General features: G+C 40.3%; 1 protein-coding gene across 1 annotated transcript in view; it reads left to right on the top strand.

The window, feature by feature from the left end:
- The first annotated feature begins 11,031 nt into the window (after window positions 1-11,031).
- Window positions 11,032-22,148, top strand: part of sec63 (SEC63 homolog, protein translocation regulator) — a 79,760-nt gene continuing 68,643 nt past the window's right edge. The window contains exon 1 of the mRNA XM_052025219.1: window positions 11,032-11,457. Coding sequence (XP_051881179.1) covers window positions 11,334-11,457 — 124 coding nt within the window. The 5' untranslated portion in view covers window positions 11,032-11,333. The remainder of the gene's footprint in view (window positions 11,458-22,148) is intronic.

The raw sequence follows: 22,148 nt of genomic DNA, 5'->3' as shown, positions 1-22,148 counted from the left end.
CACTAGTCACAGGCCTCCAGTCTGAGAAACAATCATCCACTACCACTCTCTGTCTTCTCCCACACAGCCAATTTCGAATACAGTTTACAACCTTTCCATGGATACCTAGTGTCTGAACCTTCTGAACTAACCTCCCATGTGGGACCTTGTCAAAGGCCTTACTAAAGTCCATGTAGACAATGTCCACAGCCTTTCCTTCATCTACTTTCTTGGTAACCTCCTCGAAAAACTCTACAAGATTCGTTAAACACGATCTACCACGCACAAAGCCTGCTGACTATCTCTAATCAGCCCTTGGCTATCCAAATACTTGTATATCTGATTTCTCAGAACACCTTCCAATAATTTACCCACTACTGATGTCAGGCTCACTGGCCTGTAATTACCTGGTTTACTTTTAGATCCTTTTTTAAACAACGGAACTACATGAGCTATCCTCCAGTCCTCTGGCACCGCACCTGTAGCTAAGGACATTTTAAATATATCTGCCAGGTCCCCTGCAATTTCTACACTGGTCTCTCTCAATGTCCGAGGAAATATCTTATCAGGCCCGGGGGACTTATCTACCTTTATTTGCTGTAAGGAAGCAAGCACCTCCTCCTCTTTAATCTCTATATGTTCCATGACACTATTGCCTGTTTCCCTTCCTTCCATATCCACTATGCCAGTTTCCTGAGTAAATACTGATGCAAAAAAACTGGGGGAGATGGGGGAGATCTTAATCTCCTGAGGCTCCACACATAGACGGCCACTCTGATCTTCTAGGGGACCAATTTTGTCCCTTACTATCCTTCTTACTCTTCATATACTTGTAGAAACCCTTCGGGTTTACCTTCACATTATCTGCCAAAGCAACCTCATGTCTTCTTTTTGCCTTCCTGATTTCCTTTTTTAGTATTTTCCTACTCTTCAAGTACCTCATTTGTTCCTAGTTGCCTATACCTGCTATACACCTCTTTTTCTTAACCAGATCGCCAATATCCCTTGAAAACCAAGGTTCCCTATGCTTGTTAACTTTGCCTTTAATCCTGGCAGGAACATGCAAACTCTGCACTCTCAAAATTTTGCCTTTGAAGGCCTTCCACTAACTGAGCACATCCTTGCCAGAAAACAACTTATCCCAATCCACTCTTCCTAGATCCTTTCTCATTTCCACAAAATTGGCCTTTCTCCAATTTAGAACCTCAACCCGAGGACCAGACATGTCCTTATCCATAATTAACTTGAAACTAATGACATTATGGTCACTGAACCCAAAACACTCACCTACACATACTTCTGTCACCTGACCTGTCTGGTTCCCTAATAGGAGATCAAGTATTGCATTCTCTCTCGTTGGTACCTCTATATATTGATTTAGAAAACTTTCCTGAACACATTTGACAAATTCTAAGCCATCCAGCCCTTTCACAGTGTGGGAATCCCAGTCAATATGTGGAAAGTTAAAATCCCCTACTATTACAACTTTCTGTTTCTTACATCGGTCTGCTATCTCACTACAGATTTGTTCCTCCAATTCCCTCTGACTATTGGGCGGTCTATAATACAACCCTATTAGTGTGGTCACACCTTTCCTATTTCTCAGCTCCACCCATATGGCCTCAGTAGACGAGCCCTCCGGGCTGTCCTGTCTATGCACAGCTGTGATATTTTCCCTGACTTATTTGCCCATTCAGACCTGTTAGGTGCTGCAAGTGTGGTACATGACTTACACATTCAAATTCACTGGTGTTCACTTTCTCATAATTTCCAGTGTGAACCAAATAATTTGGGCATGGTAAAGTAATGCAAATACCTTGGCTGTTTTGGGTAGGGGGTAAGGAATGAATGTGATGTTATAAGATTTAGCGGTATGGATTATGGTAAAAGCTATCATTTTCAGCTGCTAGGAACATAGTGGTGCGACCAAGCCACTCTTGGTAATGGACATTGAAATACTCTATCCAGTGAATATTCTGTGCTGTTAGAATCATGGAACCATACAACACAGAAACAGGGCCTTTCAGCCCATCTCATCCATGCCGGCCGTGCTACCTAAAACCACTAATCCCATTTGCTTCCATTAACGCTCTATGTCTTTCCTATCCAAGTACCTGTCCAAACTCCTTTTAAATGTTGTAATTGTATCTGCCTCTACCACCTCCTCTGGCAGCTTGTTCCAGATGTTCACTACCCTCTCTAAAAAATTTACTTCTCAGATCTCCTTTAAATTTCTCCCCTCTCACCTTAAACCTGTGCTCTCTATTCCTAGACTCTCCTACCCTGGATTTTCTCTTACTCCTCAGTGCTACTCTCAAATGATGTGAAACATGGTTCATCATTTGGGAAAGGGTGTTACGCGTTAATTAGCAGGATGTTTCCTTGGCTGTATTTGGATTTATCTCATTAGATTACATGCAGCCTGCAACCAATATTGAGGTTTACTGGAGCTACCCCCAATGATATACCACTGCTGCTACCTCTGGTGGGTCTGTCTTCTGGTAGGGCAGGCCAAACCCAGAGACAGTAAAGGAAAGATTTGGGATGTTATACTCATACAGAATGGAAACTGCACCAAACATCAAACACCTAGCTATGCTAATCCCATTTTCCTCCTCATATCCCGATCAATTCCCTCCTCATTCTCTTGTAACACACCTATATTAGGAGCAATTTATGGTAGTTAATTAACCTATCAACAAGCATGTTTTTGGTATGCAAGATGAAACCAAAGCACTAGTAAGAGAGCCATGGAAGATTGATAACATCAGAAATGATGTGGCAAGTGAGAAAATGGCCTATAGAGACTTGTATATTGGTGCTTTTCTTTGGGCCTCTCCATCTTCATAGAGATATGATGTTCCTGGTGAGAGTTCTACACTGATTTTTTTTTGTTCTTTATCGTTACAATATCCTTCCCTAACAACTTGTGAAATGCCACAAATTCTTATACATCAATTGGGAGCAATTTGGCAGAATAGGAAATGACATTGTAATGTTTGAGAAAGCAAAAGTATTGATAAATTTAAAGTCACATCCTGAAAAGTGCTCAGAAAATTTCTTTTGGGAATATTCTAAAAATGTTTCTGCCTTTTGTTTTGCCCATTTCAAGTCATTCCTTGTTACTCACTAAACACATTCATGTGCAGTAGTGTTCAGATACACCCAAATGGAATAAGCATTAAGGATGAAGCAAGAACATTACAGACTTAATTCTGTGACCCACATTCCCATTGAGCACAGCTCATAGCTAGGAGCACTGAAGCACTGAATTATTTTCATTGTTCTTTTGTTGAAATATAAAACCGATCTCCTCTCAGTAGTATTTACTGTAGTTCTGGTTTTAGTTTTCTGTCTTCAGTTTAGAGCAACTATTTCATTTCAACCAAGAAATTAGGCTGGCGTGGAATTGACAATAGACTTTTTTGGCTTTTAAATCAATTAATGTATTACACTTTATAATTCAATCTAGCATGGAGGGCAGCTAATCAATTTAATCTTAGGAATGTTCTGCATTTTTTGTCCTGGTCTTGTGAAATTAAATTGGTTGAGGCTTCAGAATATTTGACTAACAATATGTATATATTGTATGTCCAGTGATCAATTAACTTCTACTGATCAACACATTAAATCCTTGTAGATTAACCACACAGCAAATAAGAGTTAAATAATATAGTTCAAACATAAGAGAGCAAGTTAGAGGAAGCCATTCTTAACATGTACAGTGTTTTCATCATACTATATCCTGGCCAAAACTCTTACCAAATGAAAGATTCAGTTTTTTGATATTTTGAGATTGAATCTTGATTTAAGGGTTGAATTTTGCAGCAAAGTAAATCTGGCCATTAAAAATAAAAAGGCCGCAAACTGTAGGCACTAAGGACTGTCTATTGAAACCAAATAAGCCAGCTGTGGGAATATCATAACGCGCCATTTCAACCCAAAACAGCAAAGATGTGCTATTTCGTCCCAGGCCCATTATCAGGATGACCAGGGTTATTAAACAGCTTGTCAACTCATATGACTTCATGACAGATGGTTAACTAGGACTCAAAAATATTCTGGAGCGAGAATTTCTATTCATAGAGGCACTGGATGTCTGACAAGAATATGCTTCTCCGAATGGGTCAATTAAGGCAGTTGCTAAAATTCTTCAGTAATATTGTCATGTAAAAATGATAGAAGTAACCTTTCTTAGCTTCCTGCTGTCAGCATTAATAGAAAAAGAAGAGGAAATCTGCATTTGTTAAGCAGTTAGGATTTAAACATAAGCATAAATGACCTGGAGTTAGAAGCTAAATGTGTACTAGATCCTGTCTTGCAAAGCCAGGATATGTGAGATTAGTTTCTGTTGATGGAAGTTGATTTATTGATAATTCTACGTGAGCAATTGCTAGCTGTAAAATGAAGTTAATTTTTTTTATCTGAAAATGCATTTTGGGCTGCCTTCAAGAAAAGTGAAGAAACACATATGAACTCACACATGATATAATATCCAGCTTACATTACAAGAGGGTCCTATTGTTGCACCCTGAGTTACATGATCATATAGTTAAATATTACTTAGTGTATCACATTGCAGAATCCAACATGCTTATGGGAGTGACAGAACTGCTGTTACTGAGGGCATAATTAGGAGTAGACCAAACTTGTAATGGAGACATTTGAGCTTTGAACACAGTGCTAAAACCAAAAGATTGACCCTGAGGACTAAATCATCAGAATTGTGAGGAAGGATTGGAAAATTTTGGACCTTTCAACCTTGAAAGGAGATGAATGACACGTGCCCATACAGGCTGTCCCCAGGTAATGAATGGGTTCCATTAAGTTGATTTTGTCCAAAAGTTGGAAAATATACAAAAACCATTTGATATTTTAACTACACCTCCACAGAATTGTAATGAATGGCATCAAAAGCACGTAAGGCTGTTAAGAAAGAACAATTACCAAAAAAGGAGAGAGGAAACTAGCTCTGCTGTTCTTAGTTACAAATGTATGTATGTACCTTGGACTTTTGAATTTAATAATATTATGGGAGCTCGATTATATGCACGGGTTTCCATAAGTCAGGCATTCATAACCTGGGAACAGCCTGTGAAAACTGCAATCAAAGAGCAAAAATTGCAAATGCTGAAAACTGATACAAGAACAGAAAATGCTGGAAATACTCACTGGGGTCACAAGTTCTAAAGAAAGGGCATTAGCCCAGAACATTTTTTCTCTCTCTCTACAAATGTAACAATGAAAGGTATACAAAATCAAAGTAGTGAAAGGCAAATCTCAATCTGATATCAGATCAGAGCCTAATTTTGATGCAAGGTCATTAACCTTAAATGTTAACTCTGCTACCTGACTTGATGAGTATTTCCATGATTTTCTGCTTTTCATCAAATATTCCATGTGGTTTTATCAAACTTTATTTGAGAACATGCTGGTGAAATGCATTGGATCGTCTTGCATTGTTAAAGGTGAGAACAAATAACAAATTCAAACAAAACATAAGAACATAAGATACAGGAGAAAGAATAGGCCATTCAGCCTCTTGATCCTGATCCATATTCAGTACGATTTTTCTGCTCTACTCCTAAATCTAAAAATCTATTGAGTGCAACAAAAACAGAAAATGCCAGAAATATTCAGCAGGCCAGCAGCATCAATGAAAAGAGAAACACTCAATGTTTCAGATCTGAGACAGAGGGTTTCGGACCTGAAACATTGATTGTTTCGCTATTCACGTCGACTTAATCTCTCCTCATATGGCAGACCAGCCACCTCAGTGAATCTTTGCTATACTTCTTTTATAGCAAGTATATCCTCTTTTAGATTTTTAAAATATTTAGAATATTTAACAATATTCCAACTGTAGCCTCACCTAGGCCCCTATGTAATTTTAGTAAGGCATTTTTACTTATGTATTCAAATCCTCTTTTAATAAAAGCCAACATACTATTTACCTTCCTAACTGCCTGTTACACCTTCATGTAAGTTTCAAGTAAATTGTGTACAAGATTATCAGGTTGCTTTGAACATCAACACTTCCCAGTCTCTTACCATTTAAAACATACTTAGCATTTCTGATTTTTTTTGATTCACATTTTTCCAGATTGCTCTCCATCTGCTTTGTTGTTGCAGAAAATCCAAATACACCACATCCACTCTGTCAGACACATCCTCAAAGAAATCCAATAGATTCGTCAAACATGACTTCCCTTTCATAAACCTATGTTGAATTTGCTCAGTCATATTATTATTATCCAAATGTCTTGCCATCACATCCTTTATTATAGGTTCCAGCATTTTCCCGATAACCAATGACAGGCTTACAGTTTGGTAGTTCCTTATTCTCCTGGCAAAGCTCTTTCTTAATTCATGTGGCCACAGTTGCTACCCTCAAATCTTCAGGAATAACTCCAAAATTTTTGATTTTTTGAAGATGGTGACCAGAGCTTTCACTATCTCCATCATCACCTCTTTCAAAACTCTGGGATGAAGATCATCACATCCTTGGGATTTATTAGTTTACTGTCTCATTAACTTCTCCCGTAGTATTTCTTTTACCAAAACTAATTTCTTTTAATCCCTTTTCTGCATTAGAAACATAGAAAAACTACAGCACAATTCAGGCCTTTCGACCCACAAAGCTGTGCCAAACATGTCCCTACCCTAGAAATTACTAGGCTTACCCATAGCTCTCTATTTTTCTTAGCTCCATGTACCTATCTAACAGTCTCTTAAAAAACCCTATCGTATCCGCCTCCACCACCGTTGCGGGCAGCCCATTCCACACACTCATCACCCTCTGAGTAAAAAACTTACCCCTGACATCTCCCCTATACCTACTCCCCAGCACCTTAAACCTATGTCCTCTTGTGGCCACCATTTCAGCCCTGGGGAAAAGCCTCTGACTATCCACCTGATCAATACCTCTCATCATCTTATATACCTCTATCAGGTCCCCCCTCATCCTCCGTTGCTCCAAGGAGAAAAGGCCGAGTTCCCTCAACCTACTTTCGTAAGGTATGCTCTGCATTCCAGGCAGCATCCTAGTAAATCTCCTCTGCACCCTTTCTATGGCTTCCACATCCTTCCTGTAGTGAGGCAACCAGAGCTGAGCACAGTACCCCAAGTGGGGTCTGACCAGGGACCTATATAGCTGCAACAATACCTCTCGGCTCCTAAATTCAATTCCCCGATTGATGAAGGACAATACATCATATACCTTCTTAACCACAGAGTCAACCTGCACAGCCGCTTTAAGCATCTTATGGACTCGGACCCCAAGATCCCTCTGATCCTCCACACTGCCAAGAGTCCTACCATTAAGACTATATTCTGCCATCATATTTGACCTACCAAAATGAACCACTTCACACTTATCTGGGTTGAACTGCATCTGCCACTTCTCAGCCCAACTTTGCATCCTATCTATGTCCCTTTGTAACCTCTGACAGCCCTCCAAACTAGCCACAACACCCCCAACCTTAGTGTCATCTGCAAACTTACTAACCCACCCCTCCATTTCCTCATCCAGGTCGTTTATAAAAATCACAAAGAGAAAGGGTCCCAGTACAGATCCCTGAGGTACACCACTGGTGACCGACCTCCACGCAGAATACGACCCTTCAACAGCCACTCTTTGCCTTCTGTGGGCCAGCCAGTTCTGGATCCACACTGCAATGCCCCCTTGGATCCCATACCTCCTTACTTTCTCAATAAGTCTTGCATGGGGTACCTTATCAAACGCTTTGCTGAAATCCATATACACTACATCTATTGCTCTCCCTTCATCGATGTGTTTAGTCACATCCTCAAAAAATTGAATCAGGCTCATAAGGCAGGACCTGCCCTTGACAAAGCCATGCTGACTATTCCTAATCATATTATACCTTTCCAAATGTTCATAAATCCTGCCTCTCAGGATCTTTTCCATTAGCTTACCAACCACTGAGGTGAGACTCACCGGTCTATAATTCCCTGGGCTATCCCTACTCCCTTTCTTGAATAAGGGAACAACATCCACAACCCTCCAATCTTCCGGAACCTCTCCCGTCTCCCTCGACGATGTAAAAATCATCGTCAGAGGCTCTGCAATCTCTTCCCTTGCGTCCCACAGCAGCCTGGGGTACATCTCATCCGGTCCCGGCGACTTATCCAACTTGATGCTTTCCAAAAGTTTCAGCACCTCCTCTTTCCTAATATCTACATGCTCAAGCTTTTCAGCCCGCTGCAAGTCCCCACTACAATCCTCCAGAGCTTTTTCCGTCGTGAATACTGACGTAAAGTATTCACTAAGTACCTCTGCCATTTCTTCCGGATCCATACACACTTTCCCACTACTGCACTTGATAGGCCCTATTCTTTCCCATCTTATCCTCTTGCTCTTCACATGTAAAATGCCTTGGGGTTTTCCTTAATCCTGCCCACCATGGTTTACCAGTATTTCTATGATCTTTTGTTTTTTTGAAGACAGACACAGAATATTAGTTTAATTTCTCTGCCACTTCCGTTCTCCCCATTATAAATGGGCTAATAGAACAGTACAGCACAGGAACAGGCCCTTCGGCCCACAATGTTGTGCCAAACTAATTAAACTAATGACACCTAATCCCTTCTGCCTGCACATGGTCCTTATCCGTCCATTCTCTGCATATTTATATGCCTGTCTAAGAGCCTCTTAAATGCCTTTATCGTATTTCCCTCCATCATCACCCCTGGCAGTGCATTCCAGGCATCCACCACTCTCTGTGTAAAAACTTGCTTCACACATCTCCTTTGAACTTAATTTAAATTCATGCCCACTAGTATTAGACATTTCGGCCCTGGGAAAAAGATACCTGCTGTCTACTCTATCTATGCCTCTCTTAATTTTATACACTTCTATTAGGTCTCCCCTCAGCCTCCACCGCTCCAGAGAAAAAAACCCTAATTTGTTCAACCTCTCCTTATACGCATGACCGCTAATCCAGGCAACATCCTGGTAAACCTCTTCTGAACCCTCTCCATAACATCCACATCCTTCCTATAATGGGGTGACCAGAACTGAATGCAATTATCTCTGTCTCTAATAGAAATTTGTCCTCACTAATCATTTTCTACTTATATACCCATAGAGCTTTAACAGTCTATTATTCTGTTTCTTGCTAGTTTACTCCTATTTGTTTTGTCCTTAACCAATTTTTTGGTCATCCTTTAGTGAATTCTAAAACATTCTGAATCCTCAGTCTTATTGCCTTTTCTGGCAAATTTATAAGCTTTCTCATTAGATATAATGCTATTTTTTATTTTCTCTCATGATCCACAGTTAGATTCCTTTTCCAATTGTGTGTTTGAGTTTTAAAGGACTGCATATTTGTTGAAATTCATGTAGTAAAATACAGAACAGTACAGCAAAGGAACAGAGACACAAGAGATTCTGCAGATGCTGGGATCTGAAGCAACACACATAAAATGCTGGAGGAACTCAGCAGGTCAGGCAGCATCAATGGAGGGAAATAAACTATCGACGTTTCAGGTTGACACCCTTCATCAGGTAAAGGAACAGGTCCTTTGGCCCACGATGTCTGCACTGAATATGATGCCAAATTAAACTAATCCTTTCTGCCTGCACATGATCCATATCCCTCCATTCCGTACATATTCATGTACCTACCTAAAAGCCTCTTGAATGCCACTATCATATCTGCTTCCACTACCACCCCTGGCTGCACATTCCAGTCACCTACAATTCTCTGTGTAAATAAACTTGCCCTGCACATCCCTTTTAAACTTTCCCCCGCTCACCTTAAAGCAATGCCCTCTAGTATTCGACATTTCTACCCTGAGAAAAAGATTCTGGCTGTCTACCCTACTTATGCCTCATAATTTTATAAACTTCTATCAGGTCTCCCCTCAGCCTCCAATGCTCCAGAGAAAACAACCCAAGTTTGTCGAACCTCTCCTTATAGCTAGTACCCTCTAATTCAGGCAGCATCCTGATAAACCTCTTCTGAACCCTCTCCAAAGCCTCCACATCCTTCCTGTAATGGGGAAACCAGAACTGCATGCAATACTCCAAGTGCGGCCTAACCAAAGTTTTATACAACAGTAATATGACTTCCTGACTCTTTTATTTCTATGCCCTAGCAATGAAGGCAAGCATGCCATATGCTTTCTTTACCACTGGATATGCTTGCATTGCCACTTTCAGAAAGTATGGACATGGATGCCAAGATCCCTTTGTACAACAATGCTGTTAAAGGTCTGGCCATTAACTGTGTATTCCCCTTACATTTGGCCAACACCTCACACCTACCCTGATTAAACTGCATCTGCCACTTCTCTGCCCATAACGTTTATTATTCCTTTAAATGTTAGCCATTACCTGTCCACCGTCTAAACCTTGTTTTCCATTCTGCCCTGACCAACCTTACCCCCGATCTTCATAAATGGATGAGCAAATGTATAGATAAGCATATTATTATGATATTGTGATGACACTTCTACAGTCCTGAAAAACAGAAATAAAGGAGCAAGAGTAGGCTGTTTGGTCCTTCCAGACTCCTATACCATTCAACATGATCATGGCTGATCATCCATCTCAATATTGTATTCCTGCCCTCTCCCCATTCCTCCTGATGCCTTTGTTATCTAGAAATTTAACTATCTCCTGAAACATATTCAGTGACTTGGCTTCTCCAGTCCTTTGTGGTAATGAATTCCACAGGTTCATCGCCCTCTGAATGAAGAAATTCCTCCTCATCTGAGTCCTAAATGTCTTACCCCATATCGTGACTTTTCTTTCGAGACACTTCAGTCAGAATTTACCTGGCTTGTACATACGAAGAATTTCACAGGACCAACATGTACTTTTTGAATTCAGCGTTTGGGTTTCTCAATAAAGCATTTCTTCTATCTATTCTTCCAGTTCATATTAAAGAAATTTGATTGATCCTTTCTTTTAAATTGCGTTAGATCGCGTACCAGCTTGATTCCGAGTTTCAGTCCCAAATTGCCCGCGTTACCTTTTACAGGGCAGGGAGCAGCCTCACAGAACCGCCGCAGTCCAACCGGCGGGGGCGCGCTCGACGGGAACCCACGTGACACCCGCGCGCGTGCCGGGCGGGCTGTGGTTGCGAACGTCGGGCTGCTGGACTCGCGGACGCGCTCGAGGCCGAGCCCGCGCCGACCTCCCCCACCCCCACTTCCAGCGCGTGTTTGGTAGCTGGCGCTGACGTCCAGTGGTGCGCGTGCGCAGTGCCACGTCCGTGTTGGGAAAGCGGAGCGGAGGCCCGAAGGAGCGGCGGTGGTGTGAGTGAGATAGATAGATAGATAGATAGATAGATAGGGAGAAAAATTGTGAGTGAGGGAAGCCTGCAATGGCTGGGCAGCAGTTCCAGTACGACGATAGCGGCAACACCTCCTTTTATTTTCTCACATCTTTCGTGGGACTTCTCGTCATCCCGGCCACTTTCTACCTCTGGCCCAAAGACCAGAACGACGGTGAGTGCCCCGGGAGGCTGGTGGTGGTGGTGGGGAGACTTGTTCCTGAAATGTTCAACAAAATGTAAACGGTTTCCAAACAAAAAAAACTCAGCAGGCCGGGTACCCCCTGTATGTTCCCTGCTTCTTTCACTTGCTCACCCCCCCTCCCCCCTCCCCCCTCCCCTTCATTACCGCCGATCAGGCCCCTGCAAACATGGATTATTGCTGCTCGACCAGCACATGCGGAGAGGGGAGTTCCCAGAGCAGAGCCTGAGTGCAGGGCCTGCTCCACTCCTGCGACGAGGGTGAAAGCAGGGCGGCTGGTTAAGTGGAGGATCTTACACGGCGCCTGCCCCCTTCTTCCTTTCGCGCATAGACAAACCCAGGACGCTGATCCCACGTGAAGCGCTGTCCAAAAGTTTTTGTGCCGATAATCAGCGCAGTTCAGGCTGCTCGCTTTGAGGCTTTTGGCTATTTTTATTTAAAAAAATACTTTTGACCACAGTCCAGTCAGTAATTGATTTAAACAGAGACTTGTGCAGATTTTTTGACTATTGCATCCAAACAGTTGCGAAATGTTTTTACTTGGGAGAATGGAGGTGTTACTGAAACTTCCCAGCGTATTTTCTTTATCAGTTTTTTTTGTTGTGCATGTGTTTCTGTTTAGGAATTCTAATACTTTTGAGCCTCTTCCAGTGGAGTTGCACTGGTCTTTCTCATAACAGTTGTTTAGTCTTTTAGTATCTATCCACATGAGAATTTCAGATAATGGAAATTTGAAAATATTGTACAGTAGGTAAAGCAGCATTTGTAAAGCAAGAAGTCGAGTCCACCAATTTTCCAGGTGGTTGAAAGCTGCACTTGAAACAGTAAAGACTTTACAGATGCCAATGGATTTTAACTGTTACCATACATTCCCTGTAGTTGAATCTAATGGACTGTGATGACATTTGAAACTGCTAAGTGCAACAAGTTAGTAGACCATCAATGGGAATCAAAGCTGGTTACTAGTGGAGGCTATTTAGCATTTGCATTCGGTACTTTGTAGATGATGTCTTAATGTAAAATATCAGATTCGTTTCATAGTTATACATAAATTTAAATAACTATTGGCTGAACTTTGACCTTGTGTTCATCTAAAATTCAATAAGGTTATTACGAGGTGAATGATGCAGACCTAAGATTTGTTAACAATCTTTCTACTGGATTACTATGTATATTTCAACATGCACAGAATTTGGTGTATTTTTACGAATGAAATGCTGATTTTTTTTCCCCACCCCCACAAATTCTCGTGCTGTACAAGTTCATGAACTTTGAAATATTACCTTAATTCTATTCTTTAATTAAACCCAGGGACTCTAGATTGATGCAGAGAAGGAGCTAGTGCAGTCCTTTGGCAATTTGAAGTTAAGTATGCCTTGGTGGATACATTGGACTATGCTGTGATGTGGCTTCATAATGCAAATATACTCTTGGCATATTTGACTCCTCATGACTGGAATGGTTTCCCTTTGTAGAAACTATTTTAATTTTATGTTTTATCAATATCAATGTGGTTGAATTCACTAAGAACTAAAATGTTATCAAAAGTTCATGCAAGCTTGCTTGCATCAAGGTTAATTTGTTTGTCTGTTTAATTACTGTATATTCACACACACACGGAAATTGGACCTGTACATTCTTATCAGTAATGGTGCCTAATATATGATCATGCCATTTGAACATTGGGACAGAAGTGAAGCTATAGGTCTTTTGAGATATTGAAAACTTCAAATTTTGAGGAATTCCAAAGTTTTGTTGTCCCCTAGTGAATAAATTTCTTCTCATCTCAGTGTTAAGTGACTGATTTCCTATTTTGAGGCTGTGATCCCTGATTCTAGACACCCTGACAAGGAGAAACAACTAGGTTTATCCTGTCAAACCCTGTCAGAATTTTGTGTTCTTCAATGATATCACCTCATTCATCTAAACTTGAGTATAACCTAGTCTGCATAAATTCTCCTCGTGTGACAGACCCACTATTCCAAGAAGACTCAGATCAGCTACCAACCGTCACCAACAGAGACAAATTGGATAGAACCATCAATCCAACTTGGCAAAACAACCCTGGAAAATGTGGACCACTTTCCATATCTTGGAAGTTACCTCTCCTCCAATGTTGACCTTAATGACGAGATCCAACATTGTCTTAAATGCACTGGAACAGCTTTTGGACGTCTCCGAACAAGAGTCTTTCATGATCGTGACATCCGAACAGACACTAAAATGTTAGTGTACAAAGCAGTGGTGATCCCATCGCTCCTGTATGCATCAGAAACTTGGACAACATACCGACGACATCTGAAGACACTTGAAAAGTTCCATCAACACTGTCTTCGAAATATCTTAAATATCAGCTGGGAAGATAGAAGAACAAACGTCAGTATGCTAAATGAAGCAAAAACAACGAGCATTGAAGTCTACGTTATCAAAAACCAACTAAGATGGAGCAGTCATGTTGTTCGGATGAAAGACGAGCGTCTGCCGAAACAAATCTTCTACTCCCAGCTTAAAGTAGGCAAACGTAAAAGAGGCGGACAACAGAAGAGATTCAAAGATGTCTTAAAAGCCAACATGAAGAAATGTAACATTGACATCGACAATTGGGAAACCAATGCCAAGGACAGGAAACTCTGGCAAACCATCATCTGAGAAGGAACAGCAACTTTCGAAGCCAACAGATGTGCAGACTTAGAGGAAAAGAGAAGAAAATGGAAAGAGAGGCAGCAACAACCAAAGCCCGATCTGCCATCTGGAACTACCTGTCCTGAATGCGGAAGAACTTTCAGAGCCAAGGTTGGACTCAAAGCCACTTGAGAGCCCATAAATAGATCAATGGAATGAAGACCATCATCCTCGACCTCGAGGGATAGCCACGATGACGATCCCAAGAATCAGTCTGGAAAACCTTCAATGCACTCCCTCTTTTCAAGAATATCCTTCCCTTGCTAGGGAGACCAGACTTCCACACAATGTTCCAGATGAGGTCCACATAATTGGAGCAAGATGCCTTTACTCAGGTATGCAAAATCTGTTGCAGTAAAGGCCAACATATTGTTTGCCTTATGGTTTGCTGAACCTGCATATTAACTTCTGGTGATTTGTGTAAAGACACCCAGGTTCCTCTGAACACCCGTTGCAATCTCTCACTATTTAAATAATAATCTCACATTCTACTTTTTTCTACCCTGATTGTGAACAGCTGGTGCCACGGCACTTATCTCAGAGGCACCCCACTGATTACAGCCTCCCAACCTGAAAAAGGCCTGTTTATTCCCATGTTTTCCATCTGTGTACCAATCCTCGGTCTACATCGGTAATACTGTACACACTAATTTTGTTAATAATTGTATGGCACCTTATCAAGACCTTCTAATTAGGTCAAATGCCACATTAACTGATTTGCCCTTATTAATTTTCCTGTCATAAATCCACAGTGGCTCTGCCTCATCCTTTCCAAATGTCTTGGTATCACGCCTTTCATTATAGATTCCAGCAAATTCCCCCTTAACCCTCTTTGCATCCTTCTTGCAGCCCATACTGCTATCCAGCTTCACATCATCGGCTAACTTGGATATGTTACAATTGATTTCTTCTCCCAATCATTGAAATAGGTTGTGAACAGTTGGGGCCCTAGCATTGATCCCTGTGGTTTCCACTAGTCATGGCCTCCAGATCTAAAATGATACTGTCTATTCCTATTCTGAATTGGAGGAAATTGATGAAGGCAGGGTGGTAGACATGGTATACATAGATTTTAGCATGGCTTTTGACAAGATCCTGCATGGTAGGCTTGACCAGAAGGTTAAAGCACATGGGTTCTGAGGCGTGTGGGCAAACTGGATCAAAATTAGCTTGGTGATAGGAGGGAGATGATGATAGTGGTATGTTGCTTTTCTGATTGGATGTCTGTAACCAGTGGTGTACACTTGGGATCGGTGATGGGACCTTTGCTGTTTGTCATGTATGTAAATGACTTTGAGAATGTAGGGGTTGCGATTAGTAAGTTTGCTGGTGACACCAAAAATTGGTGGAATCGTAGATGGTGATGAAGTTTGTTTAAAGATGCAGAGTGACGTAGATCAACTGGAAAGTTCGGTGGAGTGGTGCCAGATGAAATTTAATCCAGACACCTGTGAGTAAATCACTTTGGGAGGTCAAATTCTGATAGGATAAATAGAGAAAATGCAGGGATCTTGGGAGTGTTGGTGTACAGAGGGACATTAAGGTGTAAGTCCATAGCTTGCTGAAAGTGGTGACATAGGTAATTAGGATAGTGAAGAGGGCATTTGGCATGCTTGCCTTCACAGGCTGAAGCATTGGGTATAAGAGTTGAGACATCATGTTGCAGCTGTACAAAACATTGGTTAAGTTGCACTTGCAGTATTGTGTACATTTCTGCTTGCCTACACTTCGGGAAGGATGTGGTAGCAGAAGAGGTTCACCAGGATGTTGCCTGGTATGAAGGACTTTAGTTAAAAGGAGAGGTTGCATTGGCTGGGTTTTTATCACATTGAAGGCTGAGGAGTGACCTTGTAGAGATTTATAAGATTGTGAGCGGGGTTGTCAGTCTTTTTCCCAGGAGATGGGAGTCCAAAACTATAGAGAGCATAGGTTTAAGGTGAGGGGGAGAAATTTAAAGGAGATCTGAGTGGCAAGAGTGGTGGATATATGGAATGAACTGTCAGAGGAGGTGATAGAGCAGATTTACAATGTTTAAAATGTACTTGGACAGGATAGGGAAGGAGCAGAGTAATAGGTGCGTAATGCAGGCAAATGGGATTAGCATAGATAGGCATCACAGTTGACGTGGACGAGGTGAGCCGAAGGACCTGTTTCTGTGCTGTGTGGCTCCATGATTTTTTTTTGTTTGTTAACCCAGGTTGTTTATTATCCCTAATACCATGTGCTCTACTTGTGTTGAATAATCTCTTACGTGGCACCTGAAAGTCCATATTGACTGGTTTGCCCTTATATATTCTGCTAGTTACCTCATTTAAAAAAAACTGTTAGCAGATTTGTCAAACGTTGTTTCCCTTTCATGTGCCACTTAGAGACATTGATCAAAGCAGGATTAATAACCACCTGGAGGAAAGTGGATTAATTAAGAGCAAGTTGTTAAGGCCAAATTTTATTTAACCAATTCTAATAGATTTTTTTGAGGGTATATATGTACATGGATTTCCAGAAAGCTTTTGGTAAGGTGCTGCATAACAGGCTTATCAGCAAAGTTGAAGCACATGGAATAAAAAGGGACATTGATAGCATGGACATGAAATTGGCTAAATAACAGATGAAGGTGAATAGTTTTTTTGGACTGGAGGAAGGTGAGTAGTGGAATTCTCCAGGTATTGATGATGGAGCCATTTTTTAAAATCTATATTAATAATCTAGATTTGGAAGTGCAAACCACGATTTTTTTAAATTTGCGGATGACAGAAAACTTGTCAGTATAGGGCCTCCCCAGAATGCCCATCTTATGGACGCCCATCTTATGGACACCCATACCTATGAACGAGTTCCCATAAATATTATTAAATTCAAATGCGAACCAGTCTTATGGAGGGGGTGAGGGAAAAGCTTTTCACATGTAACGTCTGTGCAGTAATCAGACACCAGTTGCTTTAGAAATTGACAAGCAATTGCTTCTATTGATACTTGTAACATCCACTGATACTTCAAGCCCATTGAAGCCAGCCATTGAGCGTGGGACATCCTGATTCTGTACCATTGTAAATAGACAGGGAAAGACAAAAAAATTCAGGTTAATTGGCCTTCATCAACCATTCATTAAAATACTGTTGAGTTATGGTTACCGTATTGAGTGATCTTGTGCATTTTTCGACATGGACAAGATCAACTTACAAACATTTGTTAATATGGAACCCGTTCATAACCTGGAGATAGCCTGTATTGTGAAGTGCAAGGTGGAGAGAGAGAAATTGCAGGAAGATGTGAATAGGCTGGTGGAATGGGAAGACATGAGGCAGGTGAAGTTTAATGAGAAATGCGAGGTGAGTGAGAAAAATAAGAGGCAATATAAAGGATTCTGTTCTACAGTGGGTGTAGGAGTAGTGGTATTTGTAGATATGGGTGCACATTGTTGAAAGTGGCAGTGCAGGTTGAGAAAATTGTTAAGAAAGCAAACACAATTCTGGGCATTTAATAGAGGCATGGAGTTTTTAAAAAAAAGGGAAGTCACATTGAACTTTTATAGAACACTGGTCCAGCCTCGACTGAAGTATTGTGTTCATTTCTGACTGCATCATAAGGATGTGAAGGCATTGGAGAGGTCCGGAAAAGATCTGAGAATGATTCCTGCAACAGGGAACCATGGTTACAAGGATAGAGGTATATAAAATCATGAGGGGCACAGAGTGAATGCAGTCTTTTTCCCCAGGGTTGGGGAATCAAGAACTATAGGTTTAGGGTGAGAGGGAAAAGATTTATTGGGAAACTGAGGGGCAATTTTTTCATCCAGAGGGTGGTCTGTATATGGAATGAACTGCCAGAGGAAGTGATTGAGGTAGGTACATTAACAACATTTAAGAGTCTTTTGGACAGGTACGTGGATAGGAATGGTTTAGAGGGATATGGGCTAAATGTGGGTAAATGGGACTAGCTTAGATGGGTGTCGTGGTTGGTGTGGACCAGTTGGACTGAAGGGCCTGTTTCCATGTTGTATGACTTTGATAGTTTAGAGAGGCTGGGACTTTTTTCTTTAGAGAAATATGAGGGGAGATTTAATAGAAGTATAGAAAATGAAGGGTGTGAAATTAATGAATAATAGGAGCCTGTTCCTGTTGGTGAATGAATTGAGGACTAGAGGTTACAGGTATAAAATAAAAAGAGAATTCAGAACAATGCAGCATGCTTGGAGATATGGCAGAGGCAGATTCCATTGTGGCCTTCATAGGGGAATTGGATAAATGTATAGACAGGAAATAATTTGCAAGGCTATGGAGAAAGGGCGAGAGGCCTCTACTACCTAGGTCAAGCTAATTAGGATATAGTTCTGTTTTCACCCTCCCTCCTTTCATAAATGGTGGGATTACATTTCTACCTTTCAGCCTGTGGGACTGTTCTAGAATCTATGGAATTTTGAAAGAAAATGTTGCTTTTACTCTTGTATTCAAAATCTGGTATGCAGGTTATCAGGTCCTGGGGATTTGTCTTTCAGTCCCCTTAATTTCTCCAATACTAGTTTTTTCGCTAATGTTGTCGTTAAACCTCATTTAGTCTGGACCTGTAGCCCCCCCCCCCCCCCCCCCCCATGTGTTAAGGGAGATTTTCTGTTCCTTTCATGAGGCAGACACTTGCACCATGATTTTATCATCACCAATCTGGTTCATTAATGTCCTTAATGCAAAGAAATCAGCTGTTGTACCATATCTGGCCTATTTGTGACTCCATGCTTGCCCATGTGATTGAGCATTATATCCTAATTGGCTTGAATTGAAGAGACCGTTAAGACTGTATAACCAGAAGGGTGTTAACAAATCCAATGGGTTTTTGTGACTATCTGGTAGTTTTATGGTTATTCTGACTTGGTCTAGAATTGTTAATTCAAAATTTATTTTAATTACTTGAATGTAAATTCCTAAGCTTCCATGGTAGGATACGAACTTCTGCCTCTTAGACTTTGGTTTCTAGTCCTTTAACTTAACCAACCCACTATCATACCTGTTCCTTGTTTTTCAAACTTGGCTATGTTTTAGAAGTATTTTGTTGGCAGTAAAGTACTTGGGGAGGGGGAGATAGAGTTCCTGCTGGGTCCTGATGTCATGAATGAGGCTATATGAAGAGCTCTTTAATATTGGAATGAAAATTTGCTATATCATTTAACATTTCTCATTTTCTTGCTGGTTTATTTAAAGTTGTTTATTTACTTTTGGTTTATTTTCATTGTTTGATCCAGTTACTTAAAAGACCTGAATCTTTGCACTGGGCTGCATTGTTATCATTATGGTTTACTTCAGTATCATTCACAAAATCATGGTATATGTGGTATTCCATCAGTTCTATATGTGGATCACTGAATCAATGCAATCTTATAAAAGCAGGTCCAATTAGGATACATATACAGTACAAAAGGAAACTTGGGTACCTCAGTATATTGATAAAATTACAGTTGGAGGATTGTTAATTTTAACAATCGCATGAAAAAAAGTAGTGATAGTTTATATGTCTGTGGCTATTTTAAAAAGTAGAGGACTGAATCAAATCCTCCATCCTTTGAGACTTTAAGGGTTAATTTCTTTTGGGTTATAATTATATTCATCACCAAAAGCTCCCTGGAACCCTCTCCATTAGGTCCAGAAGAACAAGTATCTTGAGGTAAGAGAACACTAACCATGCTACAGTAATCAACAAAAAAAAGCTTTCTAGCAAGGTACAGGATAACAATCAAATGAAATCTTTCCTATCTTCAGCCACATCACAACGCACTTTCCCAGTTCATGTGGAAGGAGGAGGGGCTGGAAGTATAGCCAAATGCCTCCAGTGGAAGCATTGGGTTTCTTTGACTTCCTTACCTGATTTTGATTTAGACTGGGGGGGGGGGGGACAAGGTGTTAAGTCATGAACTGATTGTATAATTACATATTGTGAACATTCTGTCCTGTTGGCAGCTTTTAACTGTACTATTCAGAATTTAGAACAGCTCTTTGGAAATTTAATCCATGTTTGTCTTAGTTTATGAATGTGTTATTTAAACAATCAATTAATAACATATGAGATTTAATTACCAACATTAAGATTTTTGGTATTTTAAAATGCAGCTATGGAGCATTATAATTAAAGGTCGTATGGTTTAAGATTTTTTTGATTTCTGAAGTTGCTTGTATTTGCTGGTTATGTATATTTTTTTTGGTTTTAGAAATTCCCTGCTTTCTCTTTCCTCTCTGTTCTTAGCTAATTGTTTTCTTTCTGCACTGTGGTTCTACAGATTCAGGGCTGCACTTAGGGGGCATTCTTCATATGTGCAGTTTGGTAATGAAATTGAGAAGCAATTTGACTCATGTGGCCTTGGCACCTGAGCCTATACTAAGCCAATATTCACACATGTACAGTTCCAGTAGGTGGTTGTGATTTCAAAAAAAAAGGCTGACTTGTTTTCAGCATGCTCCCATACCAGTTCATTGTATAAAATGAATATTGGGTGAGCAATGAACAAGGCAACTTTAGAATTAAAATTTCAAATTATAGTTCTCTTTAACTTCATTAGGATTTTTACTATTGTCATATTTGGTTTATTTTGTGGTGTTTCTCAGGTTCTCTTTGTTAGTAAAGAATTGTAAAGTGATTTTTTTTAAAAGGTGTGTGGATTTTAAGCAGACAAAGGCTCTTGTGAATTTTAAACACTGGTTTGAACTTTTTAAACCTGTTAATGCTAATCAATTTTGTGGTGCTTTTCAAGAAATGTATCACCTAGCACAAAGTGGGCCAAATGGCTTCCTTCTATTTTTAAATTTTCTTAGCCTCAATAACACTTTTTCAGGAGGATATTGGTTGTAATGCTGTAAATTGCCAATTTTAGGTATGTTCTTTTGGGATTATTGTCATAAAAATGTAAAATCCAAATGATCGTTGAGTGATTTCCTTGTTTTATTTTGGTCCAAAATTTAAGATAATTCCTGATGTCAGAGTATGGAAATATTCTTTTGGTTTATTGATGTCTATTGAGACTGGATCACTTGTTGGCTTTATATTATCCTTTCTCATCCAGATAGGCTTTGGCATCAATTGAGTTTTAAACAAGTTAATCATGATCATAGTGTATTTCTATGGATTTGTTTACATTTTGTGTGTTGGAGTTCCAGTAATTGCTAGTTATTATATTTTCCCACTGGTAGATGGGAGATATGGACCAGAATTACATATCAGTCAGACTGGCCATAATTTATTTTGTTGGCTACTAAGTGATTTGTAAAATTGTTTATTTTAAGAATAATAGAGTAGAATTTAACTGTGTTGTAAATTTCTTTTATCATCATTTGAATATATTTGAAACCAACAGCACTTCCATTTTCATAGTGCTGTATGGCAAGAATACTTGGTGTAAATCTGAGCTCAGGATCAACACTGTAAACATTGGCTTTGTCTGGAACAATGGTCAGGAAATGGGATAGAATAGATGATGATGAAACAGGGTTTATCTTGCGGTTGTTCATTATAGCTGTGGTTAATTTGTGCAAAATCGGGGCAAATTGAGATTGGGGTCCTCTCACAACAGAAGATGTGGAAAGGTTAGAAGTTTGAGTTAGGCCTGGGAGTTGCCATTGTATTGAGGATATTACTTTGGCAGGGCAGGTTGGGCAATAGGATCACCATGTAGGTAACAAATAGTAATTGAGTTGACAGAGTTTGGAGGGCATGTGAAGTAGGGGTAGGAAGAGAAAACATTTTCTGATTATAGGTAAGGGTAGATCAAGGTGAGGGCTGTTCAAATCATTTGGAGTATTGGGTGGAAAACAATGTATGAGGATGATGGGTTGAATTGAGCTGATGGAAGATGTCTTGAATTTCTTTGTATGCTTTGTTAGATATGGATATCCAAGACGAGCTGGAGCTTGGATGCTGATGCATCTATCCTTTTGCTTTGACTTTGAACTTGCCTTTGAGTTCCTTAGTAGAACAGCGATGGGCTAGAGAAAGGGACTTGATGC

The sequence above is a fragment of the Pristis pectinata genome, chromosome 10, assembly GCF_009764475.1.
Source record: "Pristis pectinata isolate sPriPec2 chromosome 10, sPriPec2.1.pri, whole genome shotgun sequence".
NCBI classification, from domain to species: Eukaryota; Metazoa; Chordata; class Chondrichthyes; order Rhinopristiformes; family Pristidae; genus Pristis; species Pristis pectinata.
This window is presented reverse-complemented; position numbering and strand designations above follow the sequence as displayed.